The sequence below is a fragment of the Heteronotia binoei genome, chromosome 7, assembly GCF_032191835.1.
Source record: "Heteronotia binoei isolate CCM8104 ecotype False Entrance Well chromosome 7, APGP_CSIRO_Hbin_v1, whole genome shotgun sequence".
Lineage (NCBI taxonomy): Eukaryota > Metazoa > Chordata > Lepidosauria > Squamata > Gekkonidae > Heteronotia > Heteronotia binoei.
Window position 1 is genome coordinate 118,425,255 of NC_083229.1, and position 23,749 is coordinate 118,449,003.

General features: G+C 45.8%; 1 protein-coding gene across 1 annotated transcript in view; it reads right to left on the reverse strand.

Moving 5' to 3' along the window:
* The window catches only part of PHLPP1 (PH domain and leucine rich repeat protein phosphatase 1), a 218,664-nt gene that overhangs the window by 20,432 nt on the left and 174,483 nt on the right, over positions 1-23,749 (reverse strand). The window contains exons 10-13 of the mRNA XM_060244368.1: positions 16,323-16,478; positions 8,077-8,277; positions 5,586-5,748; positions 2,406-2,536 (exon numbers count right to left, since the gene is read on the reverse strand). Coding sequence (XP_060100351.1) covers positions 2,406-2,536; positions 5,586-5,748; positions 8,077-8,277; positions 16,323-16,478 — 651 coding nt within the window. The remainder of the gene's footprint in view (positions 1-2,405; positions 2,537-5,585; positions 5,749-8,076; positions 8,278-16,322; positions 16,479-23,749) is intronic.

Below are 23,749 nucleotides of genomic sequence, written 5' to 3' on the forward strand. Positions count from 1 at the left end.
CACCACTTTGGGGTTAGGCAACAATTTGTCTCCGGGCTAATTTGGCCAGGAATCCTGGAGGGTTTTTGTTTTGTTTTTTTTTGGGGGGGGGGGGTTGGCCATCTTCTGGGCATGGAGCTGGTGTCACTGGAGATGTGTGTGTGGGGGGGGGGAGCATTTGTGAGTTTCTTGCACTGTGCAGGGGGGACTGGACGAGATGATCCCGGAAGTCTTTTCCAACTCATGAAAGATGCCTGAGACATGGAAAGAAACTAACATCACACTGACGCCCAAAGAGGGATAACTCTTGACTATGACAAAAAATTACAGACCAATTTCATTACTTCACAATGGCTATAAATTTGTTTATTAAATTCTAGCGGAAAGACTGAAAGTGATTTTACAAGATATTTTGGAATACGTGGAGAATGAAAATAAATAAATACCTGTTTTAACTTTTAATTTGTGATTGTTTTATTGTTTTACTGTTGACATTATGATGTCTTTAGCCGCCCTGAGCCTGCTTTGGCAGGGAGGGCGGGATATAAATGTGAAAATAAATAAAAATTAAAACAATGAAAAACAAGCAGCATTGATCTTTATTTAGGGGGGGGGGGGTGCAAAAAAGTGTTAGATAATTTGAGCCTGAATTTTTTGTTTGGACTTGAAAAAGATCTGTTAAGATGGGATAAATTGCTATTGACTGGAAGACGATTAAGATGAATATTTTACCTAGAACGTCGTTTCTTTTTCAAACAATACTGGTTTTGACGACTAATCTATCATTCCAACAATGGCAAAAAGATAGTTCTAAATTTGTGTGACAAAGGAGGAAAGCATGCATTAAATAAAAGTATTGCAAACTGAAAGAGAGACAGGAGGACGGGGTCTATTTGACTTAAAAATATACTTTGCTGCCTGTTGCTTAGTGTGGATAAAAGAATGGTTTTTGCTGAGAAATGAATGACTGTTATTGCAAAAATATATAAATGCTGTTGAAATCTGAGACAGAAGAACAATGAATTAAAGACTGTAAGGTAAAATGGACTAAAAATTTCAGATATAACATACTGTTAGAGCAAGGGCAAAATATACGGTCAAAAGGTATTAAATTTACATTAAGTACTAATTTAAATGAGAATTTTTACAAACTGATGGTGCCAATGGCACACATCACCAGTAAAATTAGCTAAAATGTATAAAAATGTTCTAATTAAGTGTTGGGAATGTGAAGAAGGGACATTTTATCGCTTATGGTGGACATGTACTGAAGACAGAAAATTTTGGATACAAATACATTCTGTTATCCAAAACTTTTAAAAGACAAACATACAACTGAAACCAGAGGCCTTTTTGTTGGGATTAAGGAATGTTCAATCAGAAAGAACACACTTTACGACAGGTGGCAAGACTCCTATATGCTCAGAAATGGAAATACCCACAATAGAAGACTGGGTAGCAAAGATGACAGAATTAGTGCGATGGCTAAACTTTCTTCTTTGAATAGAGAAAAGTCATTAAATACATTCATAGCTAACTGGAAACCTCTGAAGGATTATTTGCCAGAAATGGGGGGAAAGCGAACCGATAATCTGTGGATTTGAAGAATAAGAGGATGAGAAATTATATATAGATAAAAGAGAGGCTTTTTGAATTTATGGATCCATAGAGAGAATGAAGAGAAAATTAAGATGTAGCAGTTGAAGATGTAAATCAACATGCATTCTTTCTTCTCTTTGCTTTTTCATTTCCCTTCCCCCGCCCCCCCATGGTCTTTCTGTGATTTTTTCCCCTTTTCTTTTTATGTATTTTCATGAAAAGTTTAGTTTAAAAAATTTAAAGCACTGCCAGGATAGGAGACACTGGAATCCCCCCCACCCCCTCTGGAGGAAGCCAAAAGGAAGAACATCATTGGGGTGAACAGGTTTGGGAAGAAGAAGATATTGGATTTATATCCCGCCCTCCACTCCGAAGAGTCCCAGAGCGGCTCACAATCTCTTTTACCTTCCTCCCCCACAATAGACACCCTGTGAGGTGGGTGGGGCTGGAGAGGGCTCTCACAGCAGCTGCCCTTTCAAGGACAACCTCTGCCAGGGCTATGGCTGACCCAAGGCCATGCTAGCAGGTGCAAGTGGAGGAGTGGAGAATCAAACCCGGTTCTCCCAGATAAGAGTCCGCACACTTAACCACTACACCAAACTGGCTCTCCACGGGATATTTGGGGGGTGGGGGGAGGTCTGGCTCTTTTGCTCTCTGCCCTGGCTACCAAACTTGTCAGTCATTTAGTGAGTGCATTGATGAAGGAGGGAGAGGCTTATGGCTTAAAAGAAATGGGCACCTGATGTTTGTGTACAATGTGTTATGTGTTGCCTAAGTGTTTTGCATGTCCTTCTGCCTCCTGTGTAATAAAGCCAACTGTTCCTTACTTCAATAGCTCCAGGGTCTTGTGATCCAGGACGAGCCTGGGGTTTCCGGTCAGGTCCAGTTCCTGCAGCTTCAGAGGCAGGTTTTCGGGTAAGGTGACTTCGGTCAGCTCGTTGCAGCTCAGATCCACACACTGAAGGAAAGGGAGGAGGAGAAATCTTTTAGTTCTCAATCGGGTGGGCCTCACAGTCGTTTTTAGATAAATGGAACAGACGGAGACAAAAGCCCTGATCTTAAACACCTGAGGCAGCCTGGTCAGCTTTTATTTGGGAGAGGCAGGGGGCTCATGCGACTGAAGCCCCCTCCCCCCCCCAAAAAAAAAAATCCCCACACAGAGAAAAACTATTGAGAAAAAATTTGAATTTTCCTTGATGCCCTTTTTTAGGAACCGAGCTTTTTTCTTGTAATGAATAGCTGTCGCCAGTGTTCCCTCTAGTTGAGTCAGTGTGAGCTAGCTCACAGTTTTTTAGCCTCCGGCTCACACCTTTTTGTCTTGGCTCAGGAAAAATGGCCCCAGAGCATACTAACTGATGCAGGAGCTCACAACTTTCATGCCAGTCGCTCACAAAGTCGAATTTTTGTTCACAAGACTCCACAGCTTAGAGGGAATACTGGGACCCTACTTGGAGTCTGAAGTGATACAACCTGGACACAGCTCGAGCCCCTCATCCTATCCCTGTAAGTCCAAGACTGCCCCCCAACCTTATTTAAAACATTTATATCCTGCCTTATTTCTCCAGACGGCTACACCGACACAGCAAGAAGTTTCGAAGATGCACAAAAACTGTAAGGGTTCGTTAACAAAACTGAAACAGGCTGGTTAAGAATTCACTGTTTACCCACCACAAATCCCCTTTGAAACAGAACTTCTATATAGAATCTCATAACGCCACCTCACCCAAAGCACAAGGCAAGGGCTAAAACTCATTGCTCCACACAATATGCCTTTCGTGATCCACAATGACATTCCAAGGTGTCTTAAAAATGTATATTCTCCCCTCCCCACTGCATGTTTCAGAATAAGTCCTGATTCGTCCATTGTCTAAGTCAGGGGTCCTCAACCTACGGCCCGTGGGCCAGATGCGGCCCGCTGAGGGCGTTTATGCGGCCCGCCGGGTTATGGCAAAATCAGACCGGAAGTGACGTTCGACCTAAACTCGCGTTAGCAATGCACACTTCCAGCACTGGGCTGAGGCGGCAGAGACAGAGTGTGAGGCGATACCGAGGTGAGGTGAGTTCCCAGGCTGGGGTGTGTGGTGTGGGGAAGGGAGAGAGATGCAGAAGACGGAGAACTGATGGCCCGCGGCCTTGTACAGTAATGGCAGCCACCACAACAGTCCGGCCCTCCAACAGTCTGAGGGACAGTGAACTGGCCCCCTATTTAAAAAGGTTGAGGACCCCTGGTCTAAGTTATCGTGGTAATTACTTTCTTTAAGTTAATGGAGCTCATCTTTATCAAGCAAAGTTTAATTAAAAGTTATTAAATAAGAACGCAGAAAGGATTCGGCTTGGTTTAGGCAAAATTACCACCACCGTCCACGAGCCATTAGGAGAGAAGAGATTAAGAATTTGAAGTATGTTTTAAAAGCTAGTTTGCATTTACCAGCAGTGCCGGTGGTATTCTTACGCCATGGGTCTTAAGTTGGGGGCACTAGAGTAAAAAATTTAAAAGCCTCCCCCCCACACCCCCCAAGTATTACTTGTCTTTCTTAGATTGTATGGGCATCAGGTCATCAAATCTATACTCACTGTTCAAAGGAGTGCGACACTTCCTTGGAGGAAATGGAGGGGGTAACCATGAGATAGCGAAAGCATGACCAAGATCTGAAGGCACAATCCACAACCACAGCAGAGAGGCCTTCCAACTCGATCATTAGGATTACACTGTGTGCAACTCAAATAACTTCATTTCAGTCACACAGAAGTGAGTCTTGATGTTAGAGAAAGGGCATAACTCTGCATACCTGAAAGAAGGTATACCATGTAGCCCTTCTATGCTGCAAAAATTTGGGCTGCTATGAACAGCAAGCTGGAAGCTCCCTTCTTCCCAAAAATGTATTGAGACTTAATCTACATATTCCTTTATATGTACATTATATCTACTGTACCTATTACTTTACATGCTTCCCCCCTTTGGTTAAATTCCTATGCATTTGTCCACTTCATCTAGATGAGGGGTGTCAAACATGCAGTTCAAGGGCCAAATCAGGCCCCCAGAGGGCTCCTATTAGGCCCCCCGAGCAACTGGCTGTCTGCTTCCTTCGCCCTCTCTCTTGCTTCCTTCTGCATCACAGCTTGCTTTGCAAGGCTTGCTCAACTGCACAGGAGCTACAGAACAAAGCCTCTATTTTCTCCACTGGCTGAGGCTCCTCTCTTGGGGAGGAATAGTTTGCTTCTTTGAATTGCACAGTAGAGCTACTGAGCCAAGCCTCTCTTTCTTCTACTGGCTGAGGCTCCCCCCTGTCCCCTGGAGAAGGAAGGAAAGAGTCAGAGCTTCCTTTGCCCAGTTCTCTGGATCCCATGTGAGAGATACAAAGAAAGCATCTTTGAAAACAATGAGTGCTAATGTTTTAAGTTTTATATATTTGTGTTTTATATTTGTTTTATATTTGTGTTTGTTCTTTATAAAATTTATATCTCTGCTACCTTATCTTAAATAGATACATACATGGCCCAACCTGACATGGCCTGGCCCAACAAGGTCTCATTTATGTCAGATCCGGCCCTCATAACAAATGAGTTTGATACCCCTGATCTAGATCATCCCAGGATCCAGGGCTTTTTTTGTAGCAGGAACTCCTTTGCATATTAGGCCACACACCCCTGATGCAGCCAATCCTTCACGAGCTTGCAGGGCTCTTCTTCCAGGGCCTGCTGTAAGCTCCAGGAGGAATGGTTACACCAGGGGTGTGTGGCCTAATATGCAAAGGAGTTCCTGCTACAAAAAAAAGCCCTGCCAGGATCCCTTTCCACCTCAGACTGATTTGGGGCATAGATCAGTGACCATCAAGAAGACTGGTCAGAATATAACTTCAATGATCTACACACTGTTGAAATGAATGCATAAGATACAACTGCCTTGCTGGTCTGAGCCTTTCAAAGAAACTTTCCATTTCAGGCTATTCCCCAATATTCAAGGGGACTTTTGAGAGCGAAACCATTTAAAAAGACAAAAGTCATACCTTGATTTCAGCAAGCTGCATGACTTCTGGAAAGACTTCAATACAATTGGAGTGTGCAATCACAGTATGCATGCGCCGGCAGTTCATAATGGTGGTAGGAATGGATTTCAGCTTATTCCCGCTAACGTCGATTTCTTCCAGTTCTTCGAGTTTGGCCATTTTACTATGAAAAGGCAACACAATGTATTTGAAGCGAGTTCCGCCAACCTTACCATGACCTGCATAATGCCCGGGTTAGCCCAATCCAGTCAGATCTCAGAAGATAAGCAGAGGCGGTAGTGTTTGGATGGGAGGTAAAGGTAAAGGTAGTCCCCTGTGCAAGCATCAATCATTTCCGACTCTGGGATGACATCACATCACAATGTTTTCACAGCAGACTTTTGCTGTTGCCTTCCCCAGTCATCTACACTTTCCCCCCAGCAAGCTGGGTACACATTTGACCGACCTCAGAAGGATGGAAAGCTGAGTCAACCTTGAGCCGGCTACCTGAACACACCTTCCGCTGGGATCGAACTCAGGTTGTGAGCAGAGAGCTCAGACTGCAGTACTGCAGCTTTATGGATGGAGACCCCCAAGGAATTCCAGGGCCGTGACATGGGGGCAGCTAGTGACAAATCACCTCCGAGTGCTTCTTGCCTTGAAAACCCTATGATTCATGGTCATATTTATAACCATGAATCAGCTGTGACTTGATGGAAAGCAAGCAACAAAAAACCCCTCACTTCTCATCTTAATCTTGGGATGGTGGTTCTAAATTAAAGACCAGCTTCCTTCAAAGATCCTTCGAAGGAATCACAGCTTGGTAACCCCTTCAGGGCTTTTTTGGTAGAAAAAGCCCAGCAGGAACTCACTTTGCATATTAGGCCACACCCTCTGACATCACCATTGTTTCACATCATTGTAGGAAAAGCCCATGAACTCATTTGCATATCAGGCCACACCCCCTGGCATCGCCGTTCTTTCACACAGGGCTTTTTTGTAGGAAAAGCCCAACATGAACTCATTTGCATATTAGGCCACACACCCCTGACTCCAAGCCAGCCGGAACCGCATTCCCGTGCGTTCCTGCTCAAAAAAAGCCCTGGTAACCTTTCCATACCCAGACGGAACAGAGCGCTCAGCGCTTTGAAATGAACATCCGACAATGCGTCCACTCCAGAATGTGGCAGCTTCTGGGAGCCAGTGCTGACCCAACGGGCTGATCTTTGTTCAGTCACAATCTCCTTTACACTCCCCCTCTCCTGCGGCTTGCCACCAGCAAAACACGAACGACAATGACCTCTCTCAAAGCGTGCAGGAGAGAGCAAACGGGACAAGACACACAAACATGGAAAGCCTCAAGCCAAAGACAAACGTAGCATTTTGAAAAATTCTGAGCTGACGTGTAACAAGCCTTGTTTTTATATCCAGACCTATGACGCTGCTTTATAGCAACGAGGCCACTGGGCTAGCAAGCTTAGTCTTGTCTGGCGATGGCTCTCCAGGGTCTCAGGTGGAAGTCTTCTGCAATACCTGTTACTGGACTTTAAACTGGAGATGCCGGGGGTTGAACTTGGGACCTTCCGCTCGCCAAGCAAATGTGCTACCACTGAGCCACACAAACCTAGCCCGCATCCAGACCAAGACTGGCAAACAAAGCTGGAAAGCCTTGCCGCTCCCAACCAAAGTCTTCCCTCTAAGCTGAGTTAGCGTGAACTAGCTCACAGATTTTCAGCCTCCAGCTCACATATTTTTGTCCTAGCTCAGGAAAAATCACCCCAGAGCAGAATAATTTCTGCAGCAGCTCACAACTTTAACGCCAGCGGCTTACAAAATAGAATTTTTGCTCACAAGACTCTGCAGCTTAGAGGGAGCGTTGCTCCCAACTCCTTTCCTTGTTCCTCCCCCTTACCTGGCCAGCTTCTTCCACGACTAAGGAACCAAGTGGCCCTCTACTGTGTGCCCGATATTTATTTTTATTTATTTATTTTATTGGATTTCTATCCTGCCCTCCCTGCCGAAGCAAGCTCAGGGCGGCTCACAACAGTAAAAGCATTTACAGGTTAAACGTTAACTCATTAAAATCTTACAATAGCGTGGCAGATGGGAAGGGGGAAGTGTGGCAGATGGGAAGGGGCTGATGGCGGCAGCGGCGGGTGGAGGGAGAGGCAAACTAGGTGGTTGTCTTAGGCACCGGGAGGGGGAGAACCCAATTCGGCACCCCCCTCCCGGCACCCTAGGCAACCACCTAGTTTGCCTAGGGAGCGAGCCGGCCCTGGGTGCAGAGACCAGAATTGTGCATGAGGCCGCCCCACAGATTTATACAGGGGCATTATGATTGTGCCCCATTTGTTCTCAGTCGCCTTCCTAATAACTCCCAGCATAGTATTTGCCTTTTTTTATTGCAGTCGCACACGGAGTCGACATTCTCAACACTGGATTAACAATATTCTTATGGTTGTAACAAAAACCGCTCTTTTAGTAATTTCACAAGCCAGAAAGGTCTTCCTACCTTGCAGGAAAGCTCTGGAGGCGATTGTAGGCCATATGCAAGATTTTTAGATGCGGGTGTCCCGTTAACAAGGGCACGCATTTATCCGTGAGGTGATTGTTGGTCAAATACAGTTCCTGCAAAATGCTGCGGGTCTCTTCTGAAAGGGTGGCCGGAGGGAGCATTTCCAGTTTGTTAGCAGAAGCATTCAGGTACCGCAAGCTGCAAAACAAGACATCGGAAGTAAACACGTGCACAGCTAATTCACGGGGCTTGCTATTTAACAAAAGGTGACCCGACTAAGAGTTCCAGCCTGAAGGTGGATCAAAACCATGTAATTATAGAGATTTTGTGTGTTCTAGATCAAGATGGGATACTGTGTTAGTTTGTCTGTAGCAGTAGAAAGGAGCAAGAGTTCATCAATAGGACCTTAAAGCAGGGGTGTCAAACATGTGGCCCAGGGGCTGAATCACGCCCCCGGAGTGCTCCTATCAGGTCCCAGCTTAGTAATTTCACAAGCCAGAAAGGTTTCACGCCCCCAGAGTGCTCCTATCAGGCCCCTGAGCAACTAACTTTTGTCTGCTTCCTTCCCTCTTTTCTTTTAAGAGTGGAGCGGGGTTTCTAGTCCACACATGCCTCCATGTGGAAGCTTGAAAATATGTGTGCACTACACACTGCAAAGACAGAAAACGCTAGAGAGGACCAGGGATAGCAGTTCTAGAGGAAAGGAAAGAGACAGCACTGCCTGCCTGGGCTGCATTTTTCCAATCTGTTATCCGGTGCTTTTCTTCCATTGTCTCAAAATAGCCGAATATTCAGCGTTTAACAAAAAATGGAAATACCGCCAATTCTTGCAAATGTCACACAGTTAATTCGAGCGTCCAGCTGAGGCTATCGTCGCACAATATTTAGATCAGCACGGCATGCTGAAAGCAAAGGCAGATCTTTCCACATAGCGTACGGAACGCTGGAGCGACTTATGGGCTTTCTGCCAGCTCGGTTAGGATTCCAAGAACTCCAGCTATTTTGACATTCCAAGGCCTTGTGGTGGGGGCGGGGGGGGAAGAGAGGGAGAGAGAATTTGCGTGTCTTGGGAGTTATGAATGCAAAACAAATCCTGAAACCGTTTAAAAATGCAAAATGGAAATACATTCTGTTTTACAAGCGGCATCTCCGTATTACCTTCATCCCTCCCCGCCAACAACCCTACCTCCAAGGACTAACTTAAGGTATTCGTGCTTGAAAGGTGACAATTTTCGTGTTGTGGAATGTGTGGGTGTATTCACAAAGCTGCAATTCACCATCCTCCATGGCCAGGGAACGTTTGCCTTTCCACATAAACACATTCTAGGCTGATAAAAACAAAACTGGCACTAGTTCAATATAAGCCCAGCTCTCACCCCCTCCCAGATCATACGCAATCAGCTCAGAGAGGAGTCAAAGTCCAAAGAGAATGAGAGAAACTCCTCTCAAAAAAGTACATATCCTTCTTCCAGATTTACTGTAACGCAAACCTGACTAGCCTGGAGGCAACTCTGCGACCTCTCCCTCAGACAAACTCGGGCCACGACCAGGGGTGGAATTCTAGCAGGAGCTCCTTTGCATCTTAGGCCACACCCCCTTGATGTAGCCAATCCTCCGAGAGTTTACAGGGCTCCTTTTTGTGAGCTCTTGGAGGATTGGCTACATCAGGGGTGTGTGGCCTAATATGCAAAGGAACTCCCGCTAGAATTCCACCCCTGGCCATGACACAGGCGGTAGTTTTTCAAGATGTCACCGCTGCTGTTTGAGCCACAACTGCACTAGTGACAGCTATTCTCTGGAGTCTACCACACATGGCTCAAATTCATCCTCCAACATCTCTGGGATACAACCGCATTCACTGTTTCCCACAAGGAACCTCTGACCGCCACAAGGAATGTAATTCCTTCCTACCTAGGAATGAGTACAGAGGAAAATTACTGGAATATCAAGCAGGAGACAACAGGAGCCCTATACTTACAAGTGACTGGAGTCAGGAACAGCCTCTACTGCCCTTGTAATCCCTGCATCTCAGGTGGGTTTGCATAAATCCTGCTCCGCCCACTCATTTTCATTCATTCATTCATTCATTCGATTTATATCCCGCCCTCCATTTTAAAAATGGAGGACCAGGGCTCCAAGTGGGGTCACTTCTGGCCAGGGCCGGATTATCAATTAGGCCAAGCAGGCACTGGCCTAAGGGCCCCCACACCTTTAGAGGCTCCAGATCGGCTCCCTCCCCCAGTTCCCCCCCCTGCTTGCAGCCCTCCCAGCCTGCACCGCACAGCCAGCCACTGGGCCGCTCTTTGCCCCAACTTGCCTGGTGTGGCTGCTGCTGGCGTCGTTGCCAAATTTGCCTCTCTCCCACAGTTTTGTCACAAAAGGGCTTTTGAGAAGGCGCCTGCAGGCTGCAGTGGGGGCCACGGGTGGGCGCTCCGACTCAGAGGTAATTTGCAAGGGGCCCCCTGAGATTTTGACTGCCTAGAGGCCTCCACAGGGTTTAATCTGGCACTGTCTCTGGCCAAAGACAGGCCCAGGGCTTTTTTTTTTTTTGTAGCAGGAACTCCTTTGCATATTAGGCCACACCCCTGGATGTAACCAGTCTTCCTGGAGCTTACAGTAGACCCTGTACTAAGAGCCCTGTAAGCTCTCGGAGGATTGGCTACATCAAGGGGGGCATGGCCTAATATGCAAAGGAGTTCCTGCTACAAAGAAAGCCCTGGACAGGTCCAAATACAGCAGTGGCACTACCAACTTTTCAGTGCCTTTGGGATACAGCCAAAGAGCTTTCCACCAATACACAGGCGGCTTCCCTGACACAAAAAGCTCTTGGCTCAGAGGAAGGTGCTACTTGTGCGTGGGATAAGACTGCTTCCTCTCCGGGGCAGAGCTTTTACCCCTTGCTCTTCCACCCTCCCCAGACAGATTTGCTAGAGAGTAAGAAGAAAAAGACGATATTGGATTTACAGCCTGCCCTTCGCTCTGCATCTCAGAGCGGCTCACAATGTCCTTTACCTTCCTCCCCCACAACAGACACCCCGTGAGGTGGGTGGGGCTGAGAGAGCTCTCCCATCAGCTGCCCTTTCAAGGACAGCTCTGCCAGAGCTATGGCTGACCCAAGGCCATCCCAGCAGGTGCAAGTGGAGGAGTGGGGGAATCAAACCCGGTTCTCCCAGGTAAGAGTCCGCACGCTACACCAAAACTGACTCTCAGTGATATGTGTGCTATTTTGTGGAGTCATAGAGTTGGGAAGGGACCTCTAGGGTCATCTAGTCCAACCCCCTGCACAATTCAGGAAGCTCGCAAATGCCTCCCCCCCCCCCTCCGCACAGTCTATGACACCGATTCCTTGCCCAGAAGATTGCGGTGGTGGGGGGGACCCTCTAAGGCCCCTGACCAAGCTGCCCTGGAGAAAAATTAATGCCTGCTTTGATGCTTTTCTGCTCTCAGTTTTGATTCTGTAACCAGCTTTGAGCCAGATCTGAGTGAGAAAGTGGGCTGCAAGTCCCCAAGTAAAATCAGTTAACAGAGACTGTGAAATAAACAAAATATTGCAAGAGTGCTAAGGTTTTGATTATGTTTTAAGTCTTTTCAAAGAATCTTTATGTTTGTCTGTGTTCTTTATAACGTTTATATCTCCACTACCAGGTTTTGTGACACACCTGACCCGGCCCCACAAAGTCCCACTTATGTCAGATCCGGCCCTCCTAGCAAATAGTTCGACACCCCTGTCTACATGATTAAAAGGTCAAATCAGCCCTTATGGATAGCTTTGTGCAGCAGCAAGGCAAGGCTAAGCTGCTCTTGACAAGTTTTTTTTTTTTAAGGGGGAGAAATAAACATTTTATAAAATGCAGGAAACTGGTATATATATGCCCTCCTCTGATGATCAAACCCTGTATCAGGAGTGGCCAAACTCTCTTAACGTAAGAGCCGCATAGAATAAACATCAGAAGTGTGAGACCCAAAAGACATGAAGATCAGCTGTTTAGAGAGAAGGGAGGGAGGGAGGGAGGGAGGAAGGAAGGAAGGAAGGAAGGAAGGAAGGAAGGAAGGAAGGAAGGAAGGAAGGAAGGAAGGAAGGAAGGAAGGAAGGAAGGAAGGAAGGAAGGAAGGAAGGAAGGAGGGAAGGAGGGAAGGAGGGAAGGAGGGAAGGAAGGAAGGAAGGAAGGAAGGAAGGAAGGAAGGAAGGAAGGAAGGAAGGAAGGAAGGAAGGAAGGAAGGAAGGAAGGAGGGAGATGGGGGGGAAGAAGGGAGGGAGAGGTGGAAAGAAAGCAACTTTAAATGCATTTTCCAAGCCACCAGCTGCTTTGGCGAAGTGCTTTAAAGAGAGAAATGCCTTCTCCAAGCCAGCCAACAGGGCAGTGAGGGCTTAGAGAGCCACACAATATGTGCGAAAGAGCCACTTGTGGCCTCCAAGCTGCAGTTTGGGCACCTCTGCCCTATATTATCAGAACAGAGGAATAATTTCAGGCACACTTCCTTCCCTTCTGTTAAGGCAGCTTCAAGAACTGGAACAACAACAACGAAAAAGATTTTTGGGTGAAAAATTCCTGGTATTCATAACACACCCATCTATAACTCATGCTAGCTATCCTATCAGTTAAAAAAGAAAACCCTGCCCGATATCACTCCAGAACAATATTTATGCTGTCTTAAAGAAGGGCAACACCAGGCCACGCTTTTGAAATTTCAATCCATGCAGTCAGTTGCAAATAATTTCAAATGCTTCCAGACCATTTTCTTTCCATTAGAAAACCTAGCACTTTTTTTCCCCCTTTCTTTAAACCTCCTACAAGGAGAATCCCTTTTATCTGAATGGATTAGATCAGGAACATCTGTTCTCCCAACAGATGGCCCCGCAAACTGAAAAGCAAGGTAACTTCAAGCAGAATGAAAGGCTCGCCCTTGTGGGCTCCGTAACTTGGGAAAGGAAGTAAAAAAGAAGCAGCAACGGACTGCCATAACTTTATATGTGATAGTGCTAGATCTAGAATGCCAAAGCTTGAAAACAGGATTTGTTAAATGCTTACAACTGAACTGCTAGTGGGATTTATTTTACTGAAATTGATGGGAAAGACAGGGACTGTAATGGTAACTGGGGTGGGGGTGGGGGGCAAAGGAGAAACAAGTGGAAGGAAAACAGCAGATGGAGTCAACAAAGTGTGCAAAAAGATCCTTAGCAGCTCCTTGATCAGCTGGTTTCCCAAGATCCCTGGATTTCATTACTCCAGGACAGAAGAAGAAGATAATGGATTTATATCCCACCCTCCACTCCGAATCTCAGAGACTCAGAGCGGCTCACAATCTCCTTTGTCATCCTCCCCCACAACAGACACCCTGTGAGGTGGGTGAGGCTGGAGAGGGCTCTCACAGCAGCTGCCCTTTCAAGGACAACTTCTGCCAGAGCTATGGCTGACCCAAGGCCATTCCAGCAGGTGCAAGTGGAGGAGTGGGGAATCAAACCCGGTTCTCCCAGATAGGAGTCCACACACTTAACCACTACACCAAACTGGCTCTCTGATGCTGACTTTTGCAGCTCAGCTTGAATATAAAGTTGTAATCTTAACTTATTGGCTTCGAAAAATCTAGAGCCCAGGTGGCCAAACTTGCTTAACATAAGAGCCATATAGAATAAACGTCAGATGTTTGAGAGAAGTTAACAGCCGTTCCAATTTAGTAGTGGTGAATTCCTGAGCGGTGCAAAAGAACTTGGTGTGACCTGGGCGGGGGGGAGGTATGGTTGGAAAAGCCCAGCAGGAACTCATTTGCATACTAGGCCCTGATGTCATCATTGTTTCACACAGGGCCTTTTCTACAGAAAGCCCAGCAGGGACTCATTTGCATAGTAGGCCACACCCCCTGACACCAAGCCAGCCGGAATTGGTTCTTGTGCATCCCTACTCAAAAAAGGCCCTGGGAGTGACTGAATCTCACCCCCTCTAGTTACTTTATTTGTCTCTTTAAATCACTTCCACAAGAAAAGCCAGCCAGCAGCTTGGAGAATGCATTCAAAATTGCTTTTTTCCACCACCTCTCCCTTCCTCCCCCCCACATCTTCCTTCCTTTCTTCCTTTGTTCCTGCCTGCTCTCAGGACATCCACGTCTTGAAGCTCTCAAACAGCTGACGTTTATTCTATACGGCTCTTCTGTTAAGCGAGTTTGGCCACCCCGGCTCTAGATTTTTCGAAGCCAATAAATTTAGATTACAACTTTATATTCAAGCTGAGCTGCAAAAGTCAGCATCAGTGGTTATTACATCAAACTCTTTGGGGGTTTTTTAAGGCACAGAAACCAATAATGGGCCACGCAGCAACAGCTGCAAGAGGACTCCTAGGAACCAAGCATCATTCTATTGCTAAACCCAAACTCTAAAACCATGAGAAAAATACAGAAGTTGAGCTGACTTCACAATTGATTGTATATATAGAGAGAGAGAGACACACACACAGGGAGAGGGAGAGAAGGAGAGAGGGAGAGGCCCTGTGGCGCAGAGTGGTAAAGCTGCAGTACTGCAGTCAAAGCTCTCTGCTCACGACCTCCTGAGTTCGATCCCAGCAGAAGCTGGTTCAGCTAGCTGGCTCCAGGTTGACTCAGCCTTCCATCCTTCCGAGGTCGGTAAAATGAATACCCAGCTTGCTGGAGGGAAAGTGTAGAGGACTGGGGAAGGCAATGGCAAACCACCCCATAAAAAAGTCTGCTGTGAAAACATCGTGATGCGACATCACCCCAGAGTCAGAAACGACTCGCACAAGGGACTACCTTTACCATATATGTATGGCAAAGCCTCCTACTAGCTGAGTCAGAGTAGGGAAGGCAGCATGTTATAGAGCCCAACCTTGTCAAATCTTGGAAGTTAAGAATGGTTGGTACTCGATCGGAAGATTGCCCAGGAAGGCTTGGCAGAAGGCAGCCAGGGCAAACCACTTCTGCTTCTCACTTGCCTTGAGAGTACCCTTCCAGGGTCGCCGCAAGTTGGCAGCAATGGAACAGCACCTGCGTACGCAGTTGAGTCAGACAAACAGGCCCCCTCCCATCTGCTTAACTACCGGTCTTGAGGTCTACGGTGCTTTAAAATTAAAGCCACATTAAAACCCAATCTAATCCAAAAATCCGTATCAAAATCCTATTAGAGAAGCCCATGACCTACCATCAAGGAAGAAATGATAAACACTATACGTAGTTTAATAAACTCCCAAACTGTGCGCAATGGGGAAAAGAACACGAGTAACAATGTGGACATCAGCTTAAAGTTGTGAGTCAAGAGTATCCAGCTACAGAAAAGTCTGGCTGCTGCACCCTCTAAGTGATTACTTCACTGGCCTTGTCTCATTGCTCTCTCTCTACCCTGGATGTGGCTCATCCTATTATTCTTAACTCAAACACAGCAGCATTTTGGCTTCCAAAGGAGATGGCCCTTTGCATCTCTGAATGAGTTTGTGTTCTGTGCAATCAGGAAGGATGCTCAGATAAGTCCCCCAACTGGACACAGCAGACGTGCACAGATCTACTGACTGGTTCCTTTTACTTTTTTGTTTGGCTGTCTAGTTGCAGCTAATTTGCGGCGACCCCATAGGATTTTCAATGCTAGAGAGCTTCAGAGACGGTTTGCCATTGCCTGAGTCTGTGTAGCAACCCTTGGAATTCCAAACCTGCTCAGTTTTCCAAGATCTGGCTAGGTTGGACTACCTAGGTCAAAAGACCCCCAAAGCTCTAAAAGTTAAAGCTTTTTAAAAATGTAAGCATGAAGCCTGTCGCCAACTTTAATTCAAGGAAAGAAGAAGAAGATATTGGATTTATATCCCGCCCTCCACTCCGAAGAGTCTCAGAGCGGCTCACAATCTCCTTTACCTTCCTCCCCCACAACAGACACCCTGTGAGGTAGATGAAGATATTGGATTTATATCCCGCCCTCCACTCCGAAGAGTCTCAGAGCGGCTCACAATCTCTTTTACCTCCCTCCCCCACAACAGTCACCCTGTGAGGTGGGTGGGGCTGGAGAGGGCTCCCACAGCAGCTGCCCTTTCAAGGACAACCTCTGCCAGAGCTATGGCTGACCCAAGGCCATTCCAGCAGCTGCAAGTGGAGGAGTGGGGACTCAAACCCGGTTCTCCCAGATAAGAGTCCGCACACTTAACCACGACACCAAACTGGCGGTGCGGACTTGGCTACCAAGGGAAATGCTAAGCAGAGATTCGTTTTTACAAAAAAAAAAATAACATAAAATGCTTTCGTTGTGTAATTACCTGTCAGCTTTCAGCAGAAGATTGGATGGCAGCTCCGTTAGCAGGTTGTGTTGCACGTCAAGGACCTCCACGTGTGTTCGTTCGATCCTTTCTGGCAGTCTTGCTAACCGATTGTGTCCTGCAAGCAGCTTCCGCAAGCTGATGTTGCAAAACAGCCTTTAAAAAAGAAAGAAAGAAAAAGAACAAAAGCACTAATTAGAGCAAATTCAAGCTAAGACTCCACTGCAAACAGTTTCTACCGTGGGAACAATTCTAGCAACATCAGCACCATAAAACAGACGAGGGACCTTAAGAAGCTGATCTGCTGGGTCGCCCGCAGGGAAGCTAAAAAGATGTCATGTTCGCAAGGGATCTTTCTACCAAATTGGGTTCTTTTAAATCTCAAAAGGAGTCTTGTGTGGTACCTTTTTTTTAAAAAAAAAATAAAATTTATTATTCAAAAATAACAAACCATCGACGTACTCAAAACGTATCGTCGTCCAAAGATATAAAAACATTTTGCATACAGAGGTCTATTACAGAGAGCACATTTTATGCAAAGACTTAATGGACTTACTGGACTAGATCCTGCCTCATCAGATGCATTAAAGAAGCATCTTTCCTGCAACACAGCTACTCATCTGGAACTAGAGGCTCATCTGAAAATAGAGGCTTTGCTCTACTTTCTCCTCCCTCATGAATGAAATTGCAAGCAAATTCTTTCATCGTATCTCAATCCAGATTTCACACAGCAGTCAGAGGCCAGACAAAATTGACTCAAAGACCAAAGGACTATCTCTTCTCATATGTCGCTGCGTCCCGGTTGAGAGCTTCAGGGCTGCTACCTGCTAGTTGACCCCCACCTTGCTTAAGAAGGCCCACTTGGCATCAACTAGAGTAGAGGGTGTCAAAAATGCACCCTGTGGGCCAGATCAGGCCCCCGGAAGGCTCCGATCAGGCCCGTGAGCAACTCAGTGTCATCTGTTTCCTTCTCTCTCTCTTGCTTCCTTCTGCATCACGGCTTGCTTTGCCAGGCTCACTCAATTAAGCTACAGAGCAAAGCCTCTATTTTCTCCATTGGCTGACCAGCACACGAAGCAACTTCTGTACAAAAGCTCGCAATGCCCAGCCATGTCACATTTTCCTCTGGGTCTTGGGCTCAAAGCACTGATCGTGAGATTTCTATAATGAATGTTAATCAATCCAAAGTAGGTTTGCAACTTACAGTCACGCGCCCGAACAACACCTGAACAGCATACTCAAGATTGCTACAGCACAGACATTGTCTCCAGATTTTGATGCAATAATTCAGAGCAAGAGGTGTCAGTTATCAGAGACCATTAAATAAACAAAATATTGCAAGAGTGCTAATGTTTTATTTATTTATTTTTCAGTTTCAATTTATTATTATTATTATTATTATGGTCCATGGCCAGCATAGATCAAAACAAACTAACTTATATAAAATACAGAAAGGGCACAGCCAATGAGAGTATTATAGTATAATATACAAGGACTTAAGGAGGTGTTTAAGGGGAGAGGGGACCTTATAGCATTCTTGACAGGGTGGGGGAGAAAATAAAGGAAGAAGAATGCAAAGCCTAAGGGACATTTTTATCACACTTTTGTGTAGACTTTGCGAATTCTAAAGGCTGCAGCCAAAAATCTGGAGCAAGCAGTTATAACTTGGGAGTTAGAATCTGCCAGAAGTATATTCCTTAATCCAAGAGACCCATAAATTTCACCAGTAAAGGTTGGATAAATTTTATCCATATTTCTTTATAGAGATCACACACAACCAGAGTATGTTCAATAGTTTCTACTTTAGCTGTGCCACACAGACAAACACACTCGGCCACAGGCACCTTTTTATAGCGACCCTCTATGACTGCAGAAGGAAAAGTGTTACATCGGGCCATAGAAAAGGCCCTTCTATGGGATGGAATTGCCAGATTCGATAGACAGGGGGCTGGGGAAACGATACAGCTCTTCTGGAGAGGATTATAAAATCTCGAGATGTTGGCAATATCATTTTTTGACAAGATCTTTGCTTGCGTTTCTCTGTGTCTTTTGGCCTGATCCTACATGGCTTCTGTTAGTCTGAATATCCTGAGTGAATGAGGGCCACAGCAACAGCGGATGAAGCAATAACATTCGTTCCTTTCTGATGAATCGCAGCAAAAAAAAATTCTAAAATAATTAAATTAGCTTTACAACCAATGCCATAACCCGCTTATCTCAGTGGGCACCCAAAGCAGTTCTCCTCTTGTCCATTTTAGGCTCACAACAATCCTGTGAGGTAGGTTACACTGAGAATGGGAGTGTCCCAAGGTCACCCAGCAGCCTTCAGTAGCACAGTGAGGATCTGAACTCGGATTTCTAACTGTCACACCACACAGATTCTGACAGGTCTTGAAACTTGTGAAACCCCCACTGTTTTGTCCTTCTCTAGCAGGAGCTCTTCTGCATGTTAGGCCACGCCCCCCTGATGTAGCCAATCCTCCTAGAGCTTAGAGAGCTCTTAGTACAGGGCTTACTGTAAGCTCCAGGAGGATTGGCTACATCAGGGGGGCGTGGCCTAATATGCAGAGAAGCTCCTGCTAGAAAAAGAGCCCTGCCAAGAAGGAATAGTTTCCAGCCTCTCTGTCTAACCTGCTTGAACCTTCCTAGCTTGTTGTGAGCAAACCTTTGCTTCCATTGCAAACAGCAGAGGGATACTGTGGAGTTAATCTGTGGCCAAGTGGTCAGATTCCTTTCATTATTGACACTACAAGTCCAACCATCGTCCTGAAATGAGCAGCCAATCTTGAGACTCCTAGCTTTATTTCCTGGTGAATTTTGCCTGCCGCAAGCAGAATACCTCACTTTCCATTGGAAGTAGCGTGTGGGGGGGGGGAGGGGTGTTGCAATGACCGGGGATTCCCTTCATTTTGCTCAATGCAACTCCCATATTGACATTTTAAACTGGAGAGCCAGTTTGGTGTAGTGGTTAAGTGTGCAGACTCTTCTCTGGGAGAACTGGGTTTGATTCCCCATTCCTCCACTTGCAGTTGCTGAAATGGCCTTGGGTCAGCCATAGCTCTCGTAGAGCTGTCCTTGAAAGGGCAGCTGCTGTAAGAGTTCTCTCAGCCCCACCCACCTCACAGGGTGTCTGTTGTGGGGGAAGGAGATATAAGAGATTATAAGTTGCTCTGAGTCTCTGATTCAGAGAGAAGGGAGGGGTATAAATCTGTAGTCTTCTTCTTCTTAAAGATGGGGGCAAATTTTGAGGCTCCAAGCTTTATTTTCAGATGAGTTATACTTTATTTTCAGATGAGTTATACTTTCAGATGAGTTATACTTGCCAGGCTTCCAACGTAAAAGGGTGTGTGTGTGCACGCGTGTGTGTAAGGGGGTTACGTGGGCCACAATGTTTTGATTCCCTTTGCATTTGGCACTGCAACTTCCATGATCATCCTGAAGCCAGTAACCAGTTTTGTGAACCTGAGGTTCAGTTTCTGAGGAGATATGCATCCAACAGATGGATGGATCTTTTCATTATTATAGACAGGGGTGGAATTCTAGCAGGAGCACCTTTGCATATTAGGCCACACACCCCTTATGTAGCCAATCCTCTAAGAGCTTACAAAAAAGAGCCTTGGAGGATTGGCTACATCAGGGGTGTGTGGCCTAATACGCAAAGGAGCTTCTGCTAGAATTCCACCCTGATTATAGATTTATGCATGCCTTTCCCACAGAGTCCCATGGCGCAGAATGTTAACGCTGCAGTACTGCAGTCCTAAGCTCTGCTCACAACCTGAGTTCGATCCCCAGCGGAAGCTGAGTTTTCAGGTAGTCGGCTCGAGGTTGACTCAGCCTTCCATCCTTCCGAGGTCGGTAAAATGCGTACCCAGCTTGCTGGGGGGAAAGCGTAGATGACTAGGGAAGGCAATGGTAAACCACCCCGTAAAAACGTTGTCTGTGAAAACATTGTGAAAGCAACGTCACCCCAAAGTTGGAAACGACTGGTGTTTGAACAGGAGACCTTTCCTTTCCCACAGAGCTCAAGTTACATAGAGTCTTTCAGCTTGGTGATGAAATATATTTTAATTTTACGACAAAGTTAGAATCCAATAGCGCCTCTAAGGCCAGCAGTGTTTTATTCAGGCTGTGAGCTTTCATGTGCATGCATACTTTGTCAAACAAAATGTGTACATACGAAAGTTCACAGCCTGAATAAAACGTTTTTAGTCTGAAAGATGCTACTGGACTCTAACTTTACCTCATTGCCAGTTTGGTGTAGTGGTTAAGTGTGCGGACTCTTATCTGGGAGAACCGGGTTTGATTCCCCACTCCTCCACTTGCAACTGCTGGCATGGCCTTGGGTCAGCCGTAGCTCTGGCAGAGGTTGTCCTTGAAAGGGCAGCTGCTGTGAGAGCCCTCTCCAGCCCCACCCACCTCACAGGGTGTCTGTTGTGGGGGAGGAAGTTAAAGGAGATTGTGAGCCGCTCTGAGACTCTTCGGAATGGTTATAAATCCAATACTTCTTCTGCTTCAGACCGACAGTGCTTCAGCTACCCACTTGGAACTGTTTTAATTTTATGTTATTCAAATAAAAATATATATGGTCAGCGAGGAGAAAACACTTTACAGGACTACTGAAACCATGCTAGCCAGTATGGTTCAGAGGATAGAATGCTGAGTTCCATTGCTGAAAAGCTCAGCTTAAAATGTCTGGTTGCTTTTGAAATTCGAGGGGGGGTGGGGTGGGAAAGGAGATGCAAATGAAAAATTATTTAAGGCTGAAGAAGTTTCAAACCAAAAGGGCCTTTCACAAGGGGGAAAAGACTTGCTAGACTGCTCGCTTGCTTTTAGTACAGCTATACATCCTCTTTATTTTAATGTACTTCTTATTCTAAATAGCAGAACACTGATCGCAATTGCAATGCGATGAATCAGAATGGGATTTTGGAATGCACTCCTCTGGTCTTGGCAGAGGAGACAACACCACAGCTAAGAAAAAGATGCTATCTGTTACCTCCATATTTGAGAGGAGACGTGACAACAGTGTCATATAATCACTCTTAACATTCTTAACACTCAAAGACATTTATTTGCCCGTTTTCTCCCAAAATTGAATCTAAACTATAATGACCTTACAAACTTAGCTTGTTATTTCTGCTTGCACCTGTTAAAACATTTCATTGTATTGTATGCTTGTATGCTGATTTGCTGTTCAACCTCTGCTGTGTGTGTGTGTGTCTGTGTGTATACACACGCACGTATATGGGGAAGGCAAGTCTGATTCCATCCTGTTTGGCAAACTGCGCATGCAGAGAAAAGCTCACAGCCCGAATAAAACTTTGTTGGTCTTAAAGATGCGTTTGTTATTATTGTTCAGTCGCACAGTCAAGTCCGACTCTTTGCGTCCCCCTGGACAAAGTCACACCAGGCCCTCCTGTCTTCCGCCATCCTCCAAAGTCTGCTCAAATTTGTGTTAGTTACATCAGTAACGCTGTCCAGCCATCTCCTCTTTTGCCATCCCCATCTTCTTTTGCCTTCTGTCTTTCCCAGCATCAGGGTCTTCTCCAGGGAGTGCTCCCTTCTCATTTGGTGGCCAAAGTATTTGAGCTTCAGCTTCAGCATCTGACATTCCAGGGAACAGTCAGGGTTGATTTCCCTTAAGACTGACAGATTTGATCTTGCTACTGTAGATCTTAAAGATGCTACTGGACTCTAACTTTGTAACATTTCTTCAGACCAACACAGCTACCCACCTGGATGTATTCACTTACTCAGGAGGTAACCTGGCAAAGCAAGCACCGATCCAGAAACACAAATGCTTTGTTGCATAATGAGTGAAATTGCTTTCGTGTGCAGCCCTCAGAATTACTGGGTAGGATTAACAGCGTCTAAAAAGCCTATTGGCCAACGGATTCTACTCTGAAATAATGACTACTAAAGGAACCTCCATCTCTATTTCCTTATTTCGTGTTTGGTGATAAGACTGTTTTTCACCATCTTATCTCCACCCCACAATTCAACAAGATTCATCCCTCACTTCCTCTCCGACCACAAAGCCGGAATAGACATGCCTGGCTGATAATGCCGACTCAGAATCTAATGTTTCTCCTTTTGTATTCTTCCTGTCTCTCGCCACCACCCGTACCCTCTTTTTTTGGTTAATACCAGACTAGCATAATGCCTCCCCTTCCACTTCTACAGAGAATGAAATTTATCTAATCCGCTTTACTGTCTTGAGCTTTTTACATGGTACGGGTGGTCAAGAATTCCGTCTGTAAGAGGGGAGAAGGGAGACGGAAAGAGGAAAAGCGTGGGATTTACGAGATACATTAACAGGTAAAAGACACCTGCTGCCAAAACAATCTAATGAAACAACAATTGTAGCTGGAAACAGAAATCCTACACTCCACGGCAAACTCACAGTTTAGATTTTCCCCATTCCAATGCTGAGGTGGGAGTTTAAACAAAAATATTCTCTTGCCAAAGAAGGAAGATTATTCTTGTCTGCTGCCTGCCCTACATATTCCGTGTGACTGTACAGTTTTGATCAGGAGACACGCCTGCCCCAAAGCTGACCCCTTCTTTCGGTCACAGATTCACAAATTACTCAGCGCAGCAGATGATGCTTTCTCCACCCATTTAGATATTGGAAAAACGCAGCAAAAAAAAAAAGACAGAATTCATTATCTTTCCCTACTTTGCCATTACGGATTGCATCCACCCATTATTTGACCAGAAAATACGGGCCAATGTGGCCATTGTGCCAAAATAATCAATAAAAGGCTGGGTTTTCCCTTGATGGATATTGTCAGACAATCTGCGTAAGTGCCAGTATTAACGGTCGTCTCAGTATGAGAATTGGCTGCATTGTGCTGTTGAGGACACAGGTCGATAAACTTGATTTTACTACTCAAAGGCAGCATATGAGCCTGGGTGTGGTTTGCTAGGCTTGTTTCTCCTTTTCATTACCCAGTGTTGCAATAACAATGATAGCTTGCGTCCTTTCCCTCTTAATTTACTGTCGGGAGGTACCTATTCATAACCCAAAAACGCAGGGTGGAATCATAATGAGAGATTTCTCGTTTCACACCAGCTGCGCTATCTATACTGTGATTTAGCAGGAGATGACCTTTGCCAGAGGTACAAGGACTCCTTGAAGAAATCCCTTGGCACCTGTCGCATCAACCATCACCAGTGGTCTGACCTAGCCTCAGATCGCAAAGCATGGAGGCACACCATCCACCAGGCTGTCTCTTCCTTTGAGAACGCACGCATAGCTGGTCTTGAGGACAAAAGGAGATTGAGGAAGAATCGCACTGCTACAGCACCAACCCCAAATCAGACTTTTCCCTGCAGCCACTGTGGCCGGACCTGCCTGTCCCGCATTGGTCTTGTCAGCCACCAGCGAGCCTGCAGCAGACGTGGACTATTGCACCCTTCTTAAA